At 41.6% G+C, this 18,871-nt stretch overlaps 1 protein-coding gene across 3 annotated transcripts; it reads left to right on the plus strand.

The window, feature by feature from the left end:
- The first annotated feature begins 13,812 nt into the window (after positions 1-13,812).
- On the plus strand, positions 13,813-17,271 carry DNAJC28 (DnaJ heat shock protein family (Hsp40) member C28). 3 transcript variants are annotated; one of them, XM_054974322.1, is made up of 2 exons: positions 13,813-13,863; positions 15,935-17,271. In XM_054974322.1, exon 2 carries the CDS (start codon positions 15,944-15,946, stop codon positions 17,078-17,080), a length of 1,137 nt encoding a protein of 378 aa, XP_054830297.1. In that variant the 5' UTR covers positions 13,813-13,863; positions 15,935-15,943; the 3' UTR covers positions 17,081-17,271. The 3 variants fall into 3 exon arrangements, with proteins under 3 accessions (XP_054830297.1, XP_054830296.1, XP_054830298.1); XM_054974321.1 differs by having other exon boundaries at positions 13,814-13,863; positions 15,911-17,271; XM_054974323.1 differs by lacking the exon at positions 13,813-13,863 and adding an exon at positions 13,880-13,932.
- The last annotated feature ends 1,600 nt before the right edge of the window (positions 17,272-18,871 follow it).

The raw sequence follows: 18,871 nt of genomic DNA on the forward strand, positions 1-18,871 counted from the left end.
AATATATATAATAAACCAAAAAAAGGAATCCACTTTAAGGATTGCTTCTCATAGACCAATTCAGTTAGAGGGTCAAAATGAAGGTGAGTGCAAAAATGATGCGAAGGGTGTGTGTGTTTGTACAGTGAACAGTGGATTAATGTGAACAAAATCAGTGATGCAAAAATTCGTGACAGCTTGGTTGGAAAGCTGCATGAAGTATTGGTATCTGAAGAGGGTTTTGACTAAAGTGTCAGCAGGTGCTTGGAGAGACGGTTCAAGCATACCGGGGGGAACAGCAGAGCTGATTTGAAGAGAAGGAGACTGGGTAAGGTTGCAACCTCCAGATAGAGCCTGGAGTTCTCCTGGAATTACAGCTGATCTCCAGATAAGAGAGATCAACTCCCCTGGGATAGCTGCTTTGGAGGGAGGACTCTATGACATTATATGCCACCAAGGTTCCTTTCCTTCCTAAACCACACCATCCTCTGATATTACCCCTAAATCTGTTGGCACAAGCAGGAGTCAGCAACTGTAAGACTGGGGAGGCTGAGAATGGTGAAGCAGCAAATATCATACTCTAGAATGTAACAGATAAAGGGCTTCTAAGCAAGATCAGGTTTGCCATTATGGCCCCTAGGAGAAAATTTCCTATGGGATGGTGGTCTGGCGTACCACTTGTCTGTACACAACACACACACACGTCAGTGCCCAGGCAGCCAGGAGGACCAATAAGGCTAGCTAGGCAAGAATCAGACAGTGGTCTAGTGGTGCAGAAAAGCCTGGTGCTGCAGCTGCTGCCTATCCTCCTCACTTGGCTTGCCTTTGCCTCAGTTGCCCCATCAGTGATCCCTCTTTGGGGATCACTCTTCTTTCAGCTTCTTTCAGGATCTGATCTACTCCTCCTGAGTAGCAGAGATGAGCCAGCTTGGAGAAAGAAGCTTAATGAACCCAGCCTCACCTGTAGGAGAAACTCCCTTTATAAGGCCGCAGCTAGCATGGGATTAGCTAGTCACAATTGTGGTATTCTGGATTTGGTTGTTGGTGAGCTCTTCGGTTCTGGCTGCCTGAGCCTTGGTGGGTCACAGTCTTTGATTTTGGAATCTGTTACTTGACCATGGAGTTTGACCTGAGAATCTTTGTTGTTGGCCCTGTTGTCGTCAGAACTTGCCTCCAACCTAGTGAGCAGGATACTTTTAATCCTTCTGTTTCTATTTGTTGCTCTCCATTATACTCTTAGATTATGTTGCTGCTGTTTCTGTGGGTTTGTCATGAAAATATGGTTTAGAGCAAATTATACTAAGTGATACATGTGTATTCTAATGAACTTTGTTTTAGAATTTCATTAGGCTGTCTTGGTTTGGGGCATAAATTGAGCCAAATGTGTAAGTTTGGTTTTCTATAGTGCCTTTAATAAATATGAATCTGCCTTTCGGATCTCTTAGCGTATCTTTACGTTGGAAGGGTAAATATTTTTACTTTACCTTTTCAACATAAATTTTAAATTTCAGGCATGGGAGAGACGGAGCTCTTTCAAAGTGCTATCATTCTCTTCAACACCGACACCACACCCTCCACTTTTCTCCATTTCTCAGCTTCTTCTGGTGGTAGCTAGGATATTTCACCCCATGAAGTAGGTTCAGGTATTTCTGCTGTTCTTAGTGCAGAGGTAGTCAAGTCAAGTTTATTATTACAGTCTGCGACCAGTACATATAAAACCATTTGCAAATCAGTTTAAAAGCAGTTGAGACTGGATACCGGGGAAGAACAATGAATAAATATAAGAGTAAAAAAATAAGATCATCATAAATTAGTTGTTTAAGATGCCTTATGTGATTTACGTTGCTTGTAGACCTGGGCACAGAATCTTGCTGCTTGACATGGTGTCTGGTGATTCCGATCAGACAAAAGATAATCAAGTTTGATTTTATTTGAACTTCCAGGGAATCTTTCTACTAATGGACTGATGGTTTCCGCTCTAATTTTACAATGACTTGGGCAGTTGAAGAAGATGTGCTCCATTGAGTCAATTTCTCTTAGGGGATAGGAGCAAAGCCTAAGAGAGTAATGGACAGCTTTAAACTTTCCTTCCAGAACGGCAGAGGGTAGAGTTGAACTTCTAGCTAAAGCAAATGCCCTTCTGGAGTTACTGGATTCAAGAAAGTAAAAATAGGCTGCAGGAGCGGCAATATATTTAGTAGTATCTGAAGAAATAAAACCTGGTGCTCTAAGAAAATGTTTGTCTTTCAATGTCTGTCACTCTCTGCTTAATGAGTGATTTTGCTCGGTCTAACCCCATGACTAGCAAACTTTGAGGGGAAAGACCCAATTTTCCCAGGGATTTCAGAGTCGCCTTTTGCCAATTAGATTGTCTTAGAATAACAGAGGGAGCAGACCTTGCGGGTTTAGACGTCCTGACAGCCATTTGAAAACTGAAAGGATGGTGATTCTGGCCTCTACCCTTAACATTCCTGTTTCCAGTCTAACCCATGAGTTAGGCATGCATTTGGGCACTTGTAATAGAGCTCTAAGGAATTTGGAGCGCACTCTCTCAAGTTGAGAGAAAGAGGAGGATGGCAGCCCCAAGAATGATCCGTATACTAATTGGGCCAATGGTTTGGCTTTAAACGAACTGAGTGCAGCCAGTACATACTGCCCCCCTTGTGATTGATAGAATTTCAGTATACCGTGTGCTGTTTTTTCTCCCACATCAGCAATGAAGCTGCTATGTGTTGTTTTGGTACCTGAGGCTTGCAAAACTACACCCAAATATTTGAAGCTTGCAAGTTGTTCTGACTGATGCCCCTGAAGCTCCCATCGTCTGATCTTTGGATTTTTACCGAAAGCCAGGATCTTAGTTTTTTGGTAATTAGTTAGAAGGTGTTCAGTATCACAGAATTGGGAGAATTTTTTTAGGGCTCGTTTCAGCCCTATGGGGGTCCTAGAAAGTAATACAGCATCATCTGCATAGAGCAGTACGTGAATGTGCCTATTTGCTAATTTGGGAGGGTGCAATCCAGGGTCATTCAAAAGGTTTACCAAATTGTTGATGTAGAAGATAAACAGAAAGGGGGCTAGAAGGCACACCTGCCTGTAAGTTTGAATGGGGTCAGTCAAATGCCCAATTCGGCTGCACCTTACTCGGGGCAGTTTGCTTGTGCATAGCCCTCAAAAGGGACAGCAGTCGCCTATCAATAGAGGAGGCCTGCAGTTTCCTCCAAAGTCTATTTCTAGAGACTGTGTCAAAAGCTGCTTTTAAATCAACAAATGCCCGGTAAAGTGATGCTTGGTCTCCTGTAGCGTATTTCTCTACAAGGTGTTGCATTACTAGGCAGTGATCTATTGTTGACCAGCCAGCCCTAAACCCAGCTTGCTCATCAGCAATTATATCCTCCTGTTCTAGCCAGTCTAAAAATTTCTTCAGCAGATGTTTTGTAGACAACTTGCTTACAATGCTTAGTAAGCTGATTGGTCCATAATTGGATGGATCCTCCTTCTTTCCCTTCTTATGGAAGGGGACTACTGTAGCCATTCCCCAATCATTGGGGATGTAGCCGGTTTCATCAATATAAGTAAATAGGGAGGCTAGGAAAGTTTCCCACCAGTCCTTATTTGTTTTTAGTAATTCTGGAGATATTCCATCAAGCCCAGGGGCTTTTGCATTCTTTAACTGGCTAATATAAGCTTTTACCTCTTCGGCATGAACTGCGGGGCATTTGGCCAGATTTTCTATTGTTAGGGCAGGAGGGGGTTGAATAGGATCATCATACATTTTTTGGAAAAAAGAAGTCCATTTATCTGGGGGGATAGAGGAAGCCAAGGGGGAGGCGGCTGTGGAGGCGCGGTTTGACACTAGTTTCCAGAACACCACTGAGTTTTTGCTCGTAGCTGCTTCAGCTATATTGGCCCACAGTTTTCTGGTATGTTCTTTCTTACAGCGGGCAACCAGTGATTTATACTTCTTTTTTAAAAATGAAAGAGAACAATATGCATCTTGTCTGGTCTTTTCATCAGCTCTCAGTGCTAGCTTATAGGCATAGATTAAAGCATTTTTAGCACAAATACAGCTTTGATCAAACCAAGGTTTAGATGACAAATTGGTCTTGACCAGTTTTCCCTCTCGAGCACCTACCAAAAGTGGCCTTAAGGATTGGACGAGGTCATCATAACTCTTTAAAGGATTTTCAGATTTTGAGGAAACCTTAAAAGCTTGGCTATATAGTTGTAGGTTCTAGTGCAGAGGTATTTTTCCCTGCACTTGTTCCTCTGCAGCAAGTATGCTATGCGCATTGCTACAGCAGAATTTCCCTACTTTCCTCCCTTTTATTGCAGCCATGAAGCTGACTTTCTGCCCATTTCTTTCCAGACACAGCAGAATAGCTGTGAAGATTTTAGTGTTTTCCACTCTGCCTCTTCTCTTGGTTTTGCTGGGATACAGTTTGCTCTAAGAAGTGGGTTTTTTTCTTAGCTCTGGAGGCAGTTTCCCACCTTTTCCCTTTTGTTTTCCTTCTCACTTCTTGCTTGGCTTCCTCAAGTTGCTGAAAAGTTTCTTTTTCTAGCATTGGAAGCTATTTCCCCACCTTTTTCCTGGCTGGCACAACAGAGTGTCTTCTACTCCCACCCCCTTCTCATGTTTGCTGTGAGACAATGAGAGAGAGAATTGTGTTGTACTTGAAAAGGAGATACTTTTGTCTGCAGTTACTTAATTTGTTTGCTTTCTTCTTTTTAGCTGGCTCTCTGGAGAGCTAAAAAGGAGTAGTTTCACTAAGGATTGTTCCTCTCAAGTTGACTGAGACTTCTGAGATAACTTTGAGTAATTGAGAGGGCGGTAGCAGAATAGCTGCAGGTATACCTGGGTGATGCCTCTATCCTGGATCCATTCCAGTCCAGCTTCAGGCCTGGCCATGGTACAGAGACGGCTCTGGTTGCCCTCACAGATAATCTGTGGCGACACCTGGACCGGAGTGGGTCGGCACTGCTGATACTTCTAGATCTTACAGCAGCATTTGACATGGTCAATCATAATCTTCTGACCCATTGCCTTGCCGATGTGGGGATTCATGGAACAGCCCTGCAATGGCTGAACTCCTTCCTTCACAATCTAGGACAGAGGGTGGCACTCAGGGAACAGATGTCTGCTTACCATTCTTTGGTATGTGGCATCCCTCAGGGGGCGATTCTTTCCCCGATGCTATTTAACATCTGTATGTGCCCCCTTGCCCCGTTAGCCCGCAGCTTTGGGCTAGGTTGTCACTGGTATGCGGATGACAGCTCTATCTGCTGATGGATGGTGTTATGACCTTTACTTTCTTTAGGGTAGATTTTTCTTTTAATCTATCCCTTAACCCTCTGGGTAGTCTGCTGCCACCCGGAATATTTTATTCCAAGATATTTTATTTAAATTTTCCCTTTGGTAACGTTCCTAAGCGTCAGGTTCCTTCGTGGTTCTATGTGGCCCTGAAGATAGGAATGGGATATAGCAATGACAGCTACACTGGGATATAGCAAAACAAAAATAAGCTTTTATTTATTCGAGAAGCGTATCGGTTTCATAAATGTAGTTCTTGGTTCTTAAAGTTACTTCATTTACTCTCATTCACACAGCTGGCCTCTCTTTCCCTGACTGAGTGTCCTTTCACAAACATGCTCAGTTCAGGTTCCACACAGGTTATATTTCTCTCATAAACACTTCAACATATTCAGGCAGCACACAGCTAGCCTGCTTTCTTCTGACTAAAAATTTTCTCTCTCAGTCTCAAACTGCATTCACTCCACCCACCCTCTCAGTCCTCAACCAATCATATTGTCAGAAACTGTTTTAAACTAAGTAACGCCATATTTAATCGTGTAGTGTTTAGACTTCTTTCCCTCCAGGCAACACCTGCAAGGAGCCGATTCCATGGGAAAGGATCCTGTCTTATCTGCTGTTTCGACCTTGGCCAGCTCAGCGCACCTCTGAGAAGTTTTGCTGTATGAACTTGGGGGGGAGGCTGGGCTCCGGGAGTGTGAAATGTAACAACCTTTGCTCTATGATTCATTCCTAGCAACGCTTTGCTTGGCCAGGATCTCTAATCCTGGAATATGCACATCTGGGCTTGAATGCTGTCTTTCACAATAAACCTTTTGAAATCAAAAGACCTCGTCTTCTTGCAGAAGGGAGTGAAACAGACTATCAAGTCTGGAATGCCATAGCCTGACACATATCACTCACTCATCCATCTCCTTCACCCCCCACTCTTCACCTATCTCATCAAGCATTTAAAGATACATGCACACATTTACTTGGAATCATTACAGATGGCCAGTCCGATCTTGCTTTGGATTCCTTGGTCAAGGGTCTTGAGGCTGTGACAGTATGGTTACATCAGAGTCGCCTGAAATTGAATCCCCTGAAGACAGAGGTTCTGATTCTGGATCATGGGGCAATCGAGCTGGGAACCGGCTCCCAGCTGTTGATGGGGTACAATTGAAACCTTTCGTTTCGTTTTCTCAGCCATGCCGGACGCTCCTCTCAGCTGGTCCGGGAGGAAACGACCGGGCACCCTGACCGGGCGGCTGATCCGCAACGATTAGCCCCCAGGACTCCCAGGGAGGGAGCCAGGGTCCGGGACGCGGCGGGAAGAACTCCCCGAAATCAATGCGGGGGGGGGAATTGCCCGTTTGTCCCTATGGAGGCCGGCAGATGTGCGCGGCGCCTCGAGTGCCGCCGGGCAACGAGAAACGGCAAGTAAAAGAAACAGGCGGAAGCCTGTAAACAAGCGAATCCCTTCTGTTCTACAAGCGTTTGTGAAGGAGAGGTTGATCTGAAGAAGACTCGCTCTTCCCCTTCGTTGAGTTCCAGAATTTTGTTGGCGCCCCCCCCCCAAAATGGCAGCAAAGAAGCAAAGTCCCGCTCTCGGTAAGTCAATCTCGGCTACCTTGAAGGGGGAGTCGCTCAAAGAGTTGGTGCGCAGGGCGGTGGTGGAAGCTATAAAACCCTTTGTTGACAAGCTGAACGAAACTGATCAAAGGGTGGGCTTAATTGAAAGCGAAGTGAAAACCATTAAGGCAGCAGCGGGGGGGGCAGAAAAGTCTGCTCTGGAAAGTGCGTCACTTGTGAAGGCTACAAAAAAGGAGCTGAAGTTGGTGGAGAACCAGCTGATCGGGCTACAGGTGGAATGAACGCAGACAATTTTGCGTCTCCAAAACGTGAAAGAGGAGGAAAATGAGGATCTGTGGGATTTGGTCTCGGAACTACTGGCGACACCCGCGAGGACGACTAAAGAAGAGGTTAAAAGCGCCATTTTGGAGGTCCGTCGGGCTTCTTCAAAATATGCAACAAAGCGACAGTTGCCTCGTGAGATCATTATTGACTTTTCATCTAAAAAGATTCGGGACACCATCCTATATAACTCATACAATGCGGATTTGGACTTTATGGGTTTGAAAGTCAAGATTTTGAAGGACGTTCCATTTCTAGTCTGGAAACGGCGTTTTAAATATAAAAAGTTTGCAGCTCTTCTGAGGGACCATGGAATAAAGTACAAATGGTTATTCCCGGAAGGAATATGGTTCAGATATAAAGATCAGGCCTATAAGATATTATCAGAAGATCAACTAAAGGATTTTGAGAATAAAAACCCAGAACTCTGCTGCACCAAGAAAGAAGAAAAGGAGGAGCCGGAGGGGGGAGGAGGAGGAGGAGAGCATCGCAACAGCAGTTGCACAGAGAGAATTGCGTCCGGGACCTAGAAGGGGGAGGAAAGTTTAATCAGATTTTGAAATGTTTATTCTCTGTATGATTAACCACTCCATCATTATTCTACGGAGCTATTTTTGTATTATGACAGTATGAAGGGAAACATTGAAGTGTAGTGTTTAGTGTTTGTAGTTCATTCCCCCCCTTTTCTTTTTCCACCCCCTTTGTCCCTTCCCTCTCCCCTTTCCTTGTGATAGTCTGTAGTGTTTTGTAGTTATGAAAAATAAAAAAATTTATAAAAAAAAAAGAAACCTTCCCTGATGGTGAGGAGTCTGGGTGTGACCTTGGATGCTACACTTTCAATGGAGGCCCAGGTCATGACTGTTGCCAGGTCTGCCTTTTTTCATCTTCGACAGGGCAGGCAACTGGCGCCCTATCTTTCACCACAGGACCTGGCCACAGTAATCCATGCAACGGTCACCTCCAGGCTAGACTACTGCAACTCACTCTATCCTGGACTGCCCTTGGGTCTGGCCCGGAAGTTACAGCTGATCCAGAATGCAGAGGCACGCATCCTTACCGGAACGCCCATCCAAGCGCACATTCATCATGTGCTGTGCCAGCTGCACTGGCTTCCAGTGGAGTTCCAGATCTGGTTCAAGGTGTTAACCTTGGTATTTAAAGTCCTTCATGGACTGGGACCTCCATACCTGCGGGACCGCCTCTTCCATTACGTCCCCTGCAGGGTGTTGTGCTCTGCAGACAAGCAACTCCTGGTGGTCCTTGGACCAAAGGACATCCATCTGGCCTCAACCAGGGCGAGGGCTTTTTCTGCCCTGGCCCTGGCCTGGTGGAATGCTCTCCCGCTGGAGATCTGGGCCCTGTGGGACCTGTTACAGTTTTGCAGGGCTTGTAAAATGGAGATGTTCTGCTGGGCCTTTGGCTGAGTGCCAGCGAGTGTCCTTCTTCTTCCATCTAAGACCTCCATTTCTTCCGGAGCTGCCCTCAGCCATCTGCCATGCCTGTATACGGACTCCCAATATTTGTTTAAATAGCCTGCTCCTGGACTATTTTAATTATTTTAAAAAATATATTATTGATTTTATGTTTCTGTGATTTTAATGTATTTTTTAATGTTGTTAGCCACCCTTAGCCCATCTGTGAGGAGGGCAGGGTATACATCAAATAAATAAATAAATAAATAAAAAAGTTACGGTGAGCTTTTGAGCTGCTTGATGTCTGTGGACAGGACCATTTAGGGGGTGCTCAATAGGTTTTCTCAGTTGCATTTTTTTCAAGAAAGTAATCTGTTTAAAACTATGCCCCTCTTGAGGTCTGTGCCCAAGGCGGCTGCCTAGTTGGTCTAATGGTAGCATTGGCCCTGTCTATAGTTATGGCAAACAGAAATGGGGAAAGGGGACAGCCTTGTCTAGTTCCCCTTGCTATATGGATATCTATTGAATGTACATTGTTAGTCCTAACTGTAGCTTTTGGAGAAAGATAAAGAGCATTAATGGCATTTTAGAATTGGTCGCCAAAACCCATTTTTTGAAGTAAAAGTTTTAGATATGGTATTTCCACTTAATCAAATGCCTTCTCTATATCAAAGGCCAGAAGTAATGCAGGGGTTTTATATGCTTCACAGAAATTAATTATAGTTAAAGTGTTGCGTGTATTGTCTGGTCAAGGTGAATGTAGTTGGTTATTTAAATTTAGACAATGTTTTGGCAAATATGCTTGTAAAGATCTTTTGGTCTTGATTCAGTAAGGGTATTGGTTGAGAAGATTTAGTATTTGTAATATGGTTGTCCTTTTTTGGAGTAACTACTATTTCAGCCTCTGACCAAAATAGAGGGATGCTACCTCCTAACATAACAGAGTTGCATGTGGCAGTTAGTGGAGTTGAAAGTAGGTGAACGTATTTTTTTGTAAAAATTTGGCAGGGAATCCATCCCTGTCTGAAGCTTTGTTATTTTTTTCAAGGATTTGATAGTGACTGTAACATCTTCTGTTGTGACTGGTTGGTCCAGATATTGTTTATGTTCTTGTGAGTTTTTTTTCCAAATTTCCTGTGATGATAAATAATTTAAAATATGATTAGTGTCAGGATTGTCTGATGTACAAATGGTTTGGTAGTATTCAGCAAATACATCGGCTAATTTTACAGAATTCGTTTGAGTTTTTCCTGGGTGCCTTTAATAGCTTGTATAGAATGTGAGGAGGTTTTTTCCTCTAATTTTCATGCAAGCAAGTTTATAGATTGGGTGGCCTTTTTTGTGTTCATCTTCTAGTTTTCTTATTCTAGATATCATTTCATTTCTAATGTTTTCTTTTTGCTCTTCATGACAGGAGGCAACGGAGATTAATTTCCCTCTAAGTACCACTTCCATAGCATCCTACATGTGGATTTGAGGAATGCCACATAGTTTGTTTCTATTGTTTAATTTCTAAAGAGACTTCAGAAGAAATTTATTTGTTAAATAAAAGTGATTTATTTAGTTTCCAATTTGTTTGATGTCATTTATTCTCAGTGTACATTCTGTCCAAGCATAGTCTGTCCACAACTTGTCACCAATCCTTGATGTAAGAGTTTGACTAATTAATTTAGGAGATAAGAATATGCCATTTAAATATGTAATTTAGAAGATAAGAATATGTAATCAATCCTTGTGTATATATTGTGGATAGAAGAGAAGTATGTATAGTCTGTTACCAGTGGGTTTTGAAGATGTCACTAGATCAATAGATAAAGCCTAAGAGCCATTAATTGATCTTAGCAGCTTAGTAACTGTATTGTTAATTTTAATTGCTTTGACACGATAGGCAGTAAAATTTAAAAGGTCATTCAGAGAGGAGTGATACAACTGTTTACTGCTGACACATTGATTTACCCATGCTGAACGAAAGCAGAATTGAAAGCCAAGAAATCAAGTGTGCTCTGCATGAAGACAGCTCGTCAGGTTGTTTTGATCTACAAGCAGCTCTCCACACTGAAAGCAGTGAAAGCAGCTTTCTCAGTAATCATGCTTTGCGGTATTATCCAATACAATTTTTAAAGTTTGTATATGTACACTCACACATTATGCAATGCATTTATATTTTGTATCACTTTCATATTTATCAAAATACTTAATTTCACAGGTCAAGGGATGGTGTCATGGAAATATAAATAATAATAATAACTGTGCTTATATACCGCTCTTCTACACATATTAGTGCCTCACCCAGAGCAGTGAACAAGTTAGTGTTATTCTTATCCCCACAATGGAGCTGGGGCTGAGAGGAGTGGCTGACCCAAGGCCACCTACTGAGCTCATGTCAGTAGTGGGATTCAAACCAGTAGACTGATGATTATGGTTTAGAACACATACTTCGTGAAACATATGCATTCTAAATAACGCTGTATGAACATCACTGTAGTTCTTTTTCTAGTATGGTGTATAACTGGTGCTTTATCTTTGACAGCCAATTAAAAATAGTGAACAGTATCAGATACATGTTCTGTAATTGTTAGCAGAGACCAAGGATGATCTGGTCATGTAACTTTTCTTGTCATTTTTACTATCCATATCTCTTATCTTGCAGCTGGGCATAGTGGTACTTTTGGCTAGGTAGAATGTCACATGATTGGAAATAGTAAAAAAGAATTAAATTATGATTGGTTTGATATTTATCTTTGTTATCATATGAAAAGATCTTAGATTTCTGCATAAGATAATATATAAAATGGTAATCCAAATAGCAGATCAGGGTTTTGGCCAAAAGAAATCTCATGAAGATCTAGGCAGGAAACTTACCCTTGTAATATGTGCTACGGTAACTTGAATGCATTTCATCGTTAATCTGACTGAGTTAGATTTCATTAAGAAATGTTAGGAAACTTAATTCTTGTTGTGTTCATCTGTTCTATTTTTCTATGTTTTATTTAAATAAACATTTATATTTTGATACCTCACGTAATGAAAACGACTAGCATTTGTTAATGAAAGAAGCCATTAAACTCTTAGGAGGAGTCTGTCTCCTGGTTGGGAGAGTGCAACAAAAACATACATCCCATTGTACTGAAAAGCAGTTTCTCTAAAACAGAGAAACGTGTTTTCAGTTCTCACTTGAAGGTATCAAGCTGCTCAGGATTTAAGATAAAACCTTCAACCCATCTCTACCGAGTATTTAATACTTTTTATTTAATGTTTAAAAGTTATGTTTAATATTTATGCCTAATATGATTATAGAAGCAAGACTGTTTGAATTATCTATAAACTTATTTGAGTTGGATTGTTAGTAAAATTACAATTTTATGAAATTTTTACCATTTTATAACATTACAACTTTGTACCAAAAAAGTTTTGCATGTAGAAGAGGTTGCCAAAAATAAAATTCCCCATCCCCTGCGACAGCGACAGCGACAGAGACAGCCGGGCCCCCGGGGGTCGCGGCTGCGCTGCTCCCCCCGACGCCCCCTGTCCCGCCTCCGCCATCAGTTATCAAACTCAGTTCAAGGTCTTGACTGTGACATGGCCTTGGCCTGGCATATCGGTAGGACAACCTCTTCCTCTATGTTCCACCACAGCAGCTTTGCTCACCTGATCAGGGCTGTCTTCAGATACCGTCGAAGAGGGAGGGAGAAAGCTGCCATTTGTCTACTGAATGTAAAGCCTTTGTCCTTCACATATGTGAGAAGCTGTTCTCTTCCACATATGTGACAGGGGGAGGTAAACCCCCTCCCCCCCACCAATCCTTGCCTTTTGAGTGCTGACATCTACAATGGATGTCCTGGCTCCATTTTGGGGGGTTCACCAACCCACACTTTACAAACCAGTGGGTGAAGAAGACATCATTTGTGCATTTTATCTACCTACCTCTTTGTGGCTGCATGGCAGACAGATGTTTGGGATATAAACTTCCCTGTGTCCCAAATACCTGGTTCCAGGTCACAGCGTTAGCAAATATGAATGCTGTGCTGTCACAGGATGGCATTGTCAACGATATCAAAAGGCACTAAGAAGTACAGGAAAACAAACAAGGATGCAGTTTCCAAATAAGAGGATCAGTGTAGGGCATTCATCAGGGCAACAAATGATCTTAGTCTGCCATGATGAGGGCAACAATCAGACTGAAATGGATCATCTTTATGACGTGGCAACGGGGGTGGACAGGGTTGCCAAAGAAGCCATGGAAAATGGTTCTTCACCATTGGTCCCATCCCTCTTCCATCAACACTGCCTCATCTGGAGGAGATCCAACAGATAATGGGCTAATATGCAAGTACAAGCCAGCAGCAGGAGGCAGCACCACAGTGAAGCCAAGGACTATTGCTGCCTGTCTCCCTCGGCTCAGTTTTTTGTGGCACTGGCGTTTCTTTAGTGCCCGTTCCGGGCTGTTTTGTGCTGTTCTGGGAGCTTTTTGGCATGGAAAGGGTTAATTGAAGGGTGCCAGTCCAGAGTTTTCATTTCTAAAATATTGTTCTGGAGTGTCTCTAACAAATCCCACTGCTTTTTGTAGCACTGGCCTTTCTTTAGTGCCCATTCCGGGCTGTTTTGTGCTGTTCCGGGAGCTTTTTGGCATGGAAAGGGTTAATTAAAGGGAGCCAGTCCAGAGTTTTCATTTCTAAAATATTGTTCTGGAGTGTCTCTAACACATCCCACTGTTTTTTGTGGCACTGGTGTTTCTTTAGTGCCCATTCTGGGCTGTTTTGTGCTGTTCCGGGAGCTTTTTGGCATGGAACGGGTTAATAAAAGTGTACCAGTCCAGAGTTTTCATTTCTAAAATATTGTTCTGGAGTGTCTCTAACACATCCCACTGTTTTCTGTGGCACTGGCATTTCTTTAGTGCCCATTCCGGGCTGTTTTGTGCTGTTCCGGGAGCTTTTTGGCTTGGAACAGGTTAATAAAAGCGGGGCAGTCCAGAGTTTTCATTTCTAAAATATTGTTCTGGAGTGTCTCTAACACATCCCCCTCTTTTTTGTGGCACTGGCATTTCTTTAGTGCCCATTCTGGCCTGTTCCGTCTCGTTCCGGCTTTTACCCTGTCCCTTCATTATGGAACCGGGACATGATGCCCTTACACCACTCCCTCAGCAACTACAACTCCCACAATTCTTAGCGGCACAACAAGCGACATATGTGCCTTGGCCGAGATAGAGGGGGCGGGGATGTGTTAACAGCCTGCTCGAGAGTCATCTCTTAAGGAAAGGTCGTTCGTGAAAGGGTACAGTAATAAATATCCGAGACGCTGATGTTTCGAGAAAGGTTGTTGGTTGTCAGCAGGGTCAAAGAGGTGTGTGGAGAGGGCAGGGTTTGTTGAGCGGTACTAACCGTGGAGGAGCAGGGAATAATTAAGGTGCGCCAAGGGCCTTACGTGATGGATTTGGCTTTGGGAGTCAGGTTCTGTACTGAAGTGAGAAGACTATTGTACAGAATATAAATTGCACCTGCCTAGGCTACCCCTTATCATTTCGCTCTCTTAACAAAGGGAAGGGACAAGGTTCTCATACAGTTTGTTGCTTTTCTAACATATTTTGAGGAAGAGACCTTATTTTTCTCTAGCATTTTTTGATACAGCTGGAAAGGTCGCTTTCATACAAACAAAATATTTATTTTAAGAATGTTTATAACTTGAGGAAATGTGAGGGATAACAGACAAAAAAGCGTTTACATTCTCAATCAAACAAAGGAATTGGTTCTGCTAAATAAAGACACCATTTCACAGATCTCAGTACTGCATGATATGTTTAGAAGAGGATTAAAGCAAAAAGCATACTCGAGAACCCAAATATCTGGTTTGCTGTCACGTTTGTTTTGTTTTGGTGAGTTTGGGTATAATGATCACTGTGTAAAGACCATGGCTTATTTAAATTTGTCTGAGAGGGCAATACACATTGTCCAACAAATCTAGAATCCTGTTTTTAAAAGATACCCATAGTTGAGGAACAGGTGTTGCAGTGGAAAAACATTCAGATGGGTCTGGACTGTGGTCTAAAATACTGCAGGACATTTAATATATAGCATCTATATCAATTTTTTGGCAAAACAACAATACAATCCCTTATGTAGGAGTCACTAAAGTTGTTTGTTTAAGTCTCTTTTCCTTGAACATTTGCAGTTCAAGAAAGAAATGAGAAACAACTTGTTCAGTGTAAGAGTATTTTGGCTATTTCTTGTAGGCAGTTTGTTTTGCATGATACTTTCCCAGTAACATTTTCAATGATGACAGAAAAAGCAGTTACTTCTGTGACTCATACCCATGGTACAATTGGGGGAGAGTATTCTCCCTCTCCAAGATTCTGTAAACCTGGTTTAATTTATGAAGTGATAATAAAATGCAAGAAACTATGAGCCCTGGCATCTTTAAGCACTAGTTAAATACTACAAATTAGCAGTGGTATGTAGAAAAAGGTTATCAGTACAGATAGTAAGTAAACAAGCTATATTTCAGTGTGTGAACTAATAGAGTGGCTTAATCTATGCACTACCTTGGATGATAATTGTAACCTTTTCTGTTCATTTTAACCTGCCTCGGACCTTTAGTATAGTCCGTTCTTTTACCTCAGGAGGGCCCTGGTTACAACCAACAACTCCCTTTTCCCATACACACAGAGTGTCAAGTGTTCTCTATTTTACCCAGGCTTATACCTTCCCTCCCACCACTAACATCACTTGTGGTGTTTTGTTCCTTCTGTGTGACTTATATGTTGCTGCTTTCTTGACTTTCTCAGTGTTTCCAAAAGGTATTTGGTGCCACCAGAGATTTTAACCTTAAACCTCTTCTGTTTGTCTTGTATTATAAGAAAGCTTTGTTATATATGGTAGCGTGGGGATGGCTGTGGGATAAAAAGGGGATTTTTGTTTAATCAAAAGTGGAATTTACATATGTGTGATGGCTGATAAGCTTGGTGGTTTCAATAGTTACATATTCTTAAAGGTATATTCACAGTCCCAGTCACAAAAGACCAATTTTCCACAAAGGTCTTCACTCACAAAATTATTCTTTTATCCATACAGACACAGAAATCCTCAGGCTCCAAATTACAGTTCACTCTGTCCCATAGGGTCCAGCCACTGTCCAATCAGAGCACATTCCATTCACCTATCCAGCCCCTCTTCTTTCTTCAGCAGCCTATATTTAAACCCACAGCAACAGTTTAAAAAAAAACATTAACCAGAATAAATAAAATGTTAAAAATTATTTACATAAAAAACATTACAGTAAAAAATTATATACAATTTGTTCAATGGGATTTTAAATTTTTCCACAGTGTTTGAAATCTTTTGCTTTGTAGATATGAAGAATGACCATGTTGCATGTGCTACTGAGGAGAGAAATACAATGTCATGCCTGGGCATACTTAACACTGATTCCAAAGAAAGAAAAAACAGTTCCAAGTTACTGCCTCTGTGGGCATAGAAAGTTGTCAAATCACACGCCTAAAAACATTAAAGACTTTTACAGGCTGCTTAAACTTCAGGAAGGCTGTTCTTTGGATGATGTCAGAAATTCATATCGAGATCTTGCCAAAAAGTACCACCCAGACAGTGGTTCATTTACAGCAGATTCTGCAACTTTTGTGCAAATTGAAGAAGCATACAGAGTGGTACTTAATGATGTTGCCGAGAAAATGAAATTAAATGAAAAGGAAGAGGAGGAAGAAGACAAATTCAAGTCTCTAGCACCACAACACAGACAGTACTTAAGTTTTGAAGGTATTGGTTTTGGTACTCCAAGTCAAAGAGAAAGACAGTATATGCAGTTTAGAGTTGATCAGGCTTCTGAACAGGTCATGGAATACCGCAAGCAGAAAATGGAGGGCCAGTTAGCTACAAGCAGTGCAATGTTAGCAAAAGATGTAAGGCAAAGTAAGAAGGTAAAAATCACCCAAGCAATTGAAAGGCTTGTTGAAGACCTCATTCAGGAATCTATGGCAAAAGGAGACTTTGATAACCTTAGCGGTAAAGGAAAGCCGTTGCAAAAATTTTCAGACTGTCCACATATTGATCCTATGACTCACAATCTGAACCGGATTCTGATAGACAATGGGTACCAACCAGAATGGATCCTAATGCAGAAAGAAATCCGGGAAACAATTGAAAAATTAAGGAAGGATTTGATTGCTTCCAGGAATAAACTGGGAGATCAAATGACACCATATAAAATCAACCTCTGGAATGAGATCTGTGAACAGTTTATAGAAAATATCAAGAAATTAAACAAAAGGATTAATGATTTCAACTTAATTGTTCCAATTCTCAGCAGACAGATGGTGCATTTTAATGCCAACAAAGAAATTGCACGTGCACAGGAACTCAGTGAAACCCAGAGGGAAAAAGCAAAGGCTGCAGAAAACACAAAACAAGCAGGACATGAATGTGGCAGAGAATCTGATCTTAAAACCAGTTTTTTAAAATGGATGAATCTTATTTTGAAATAAGATTGAGATGATAAACACTAACAGTCACATCACTTCCACAAAACATCCAGATTTTCTGTGTACTGATATAATAAGCCACATTTCCTACTTCAACAACTTTGCCATGGAACTATGCAAATAAATCAACGCATTTCTTCTTGCTTTTCTCAATGTTTCTTCATTTGTGTGTGTGTCAAATTAGATAATTTAAAAAGATGGTAATTCAAATTGTATTTACAACAAATGGAATTAAAAAATTTTCAGGAAAATTTTTATTTCTGAAATTGAAAAGTCCTCACTCGTCTTTAGTACCATGTATGTTCGGGGCAAAAACGATGGCTGCTTTAGAATCTGCCACTTGAAGTAACTATTTTTGTGGTATCACCTCTTGTTCTATATCCATTATTTTCCATTCCATAGCTGGGTAAGAATGGGTGTAAATCTGGCTCCAATTTTTTTTACAGTATTATTTGGGTTCAAGGTTCTTTGCAGTGATGATAACACTGTTGTCCAAGAGTGCTGCTGAATATCTGCAGTGATAGTTCAGTTCTCATATTATGAAAGAGCAGGGGCAGCCCAACCATATAGGTGATATAGGCAGTCACCCAGGGGACCAGATTTTAAGGGGTCTTGCTCAGTGGTGGCACAAAGGAACATCCTTCTTCCCTCTCTGGGGCTCTAGTGGTGTGGCTCCTGTGGGGGAAGCAAGATTCTTACCTCAGTGATTGACTGCAGCAATGCTCTAGAAATGAATGAATGGGTGACTACATTCTATACATGGATTTGTATCTGCTAGAAATATTTTATGGAAGCTTGTGCTTATTTCTGATCTTTTTATATTCCCACGCACATTCTTACAAAATTATTGTAGTAAGTGCTGCTTGAGAAACCAAAGCAACATGCCCTGCTGATGGTTGCTCTTAGTTAGAAGGGTTTCCTCGCTTATGCCCAAAGCTGCATTCCCACTATGCCTTCTGGATCCACCTTATTTACATGGACCAGTGTCTCCCTTTCATATTCAGAATCTGATTTCTTTTTGATATTAAGAACATAAGAACAGCCTTGCTGGATCATACCTGTAGGCCATCTAGTCTAGCATCCTGTCTCACACAGTGGGAAACTAATTATTCTGGATGACCAACAACAGGGCACAGATACCAAGGCCTTCTCCCAATGTTACCTCCTGGCATTAGTATTCAGAGGTTTACTGCCTCTGAACATGGTGGTTCCCTTTAGTCACCATAGCTGGTAACCACTGATGAATCTATTCTCCATGAATCTTATGTAATCTCCTTTTAAAGCCATATGTACTTGTGGCCATCACTATATCCTCTGGCAGAGAATCCCACATTTTAATCAATCCTTGATTAATAAAAATATTTTCTTTTTCTGCCCTGAAACTATTGCCCATTAACTTCATTGGGTACCCTCAAGTTCTAGTATTTTGGGAGAAGGAAAAAAGTTCTTGCTGTCCACTCTCTTTTATAAATCTCTTATCATGTGCCCCCCTCCCGCCCACAGTCATCTTTTTTTCTAAACAGAAAAGTCTCAGACTCTTTAGCCTTTCCTCATAGAAAAGGTGCTATGTAATTATCCAGCATTCTTAATATCAGTGCAATCGACAGAAACTCATACCATCCATTATAACAACTACAAAAACCATTAAGAAGAGCAATTACATGAGTCCAAAAAAAGTACCCTATCCAAAGATAAGAAGGTCACAGGCAAGGCACTCCTTCTTAAAACAGTTCCTATCACTATAGCTTGTCATATTTATAGGATAACTAACAATAGGATAACAGTAAGAATGTG

The sequence above is a fragment of the Eublepharis macularius genome, chromosome 3 (assembly GCF_028583425.1).
Source record: "Eublepharis macularius isolate TG4126 chromosome 3, MPM_Emac_v1.0, whole genome shotgun sequence".
In the NCBI taxonomy this organism is placed as follows: Eukaryota; Metazoa; Chordata; class Lepidosauria; order Squamata; family Eublepharidae; genus Eublepharis; species Eublepharis macularius.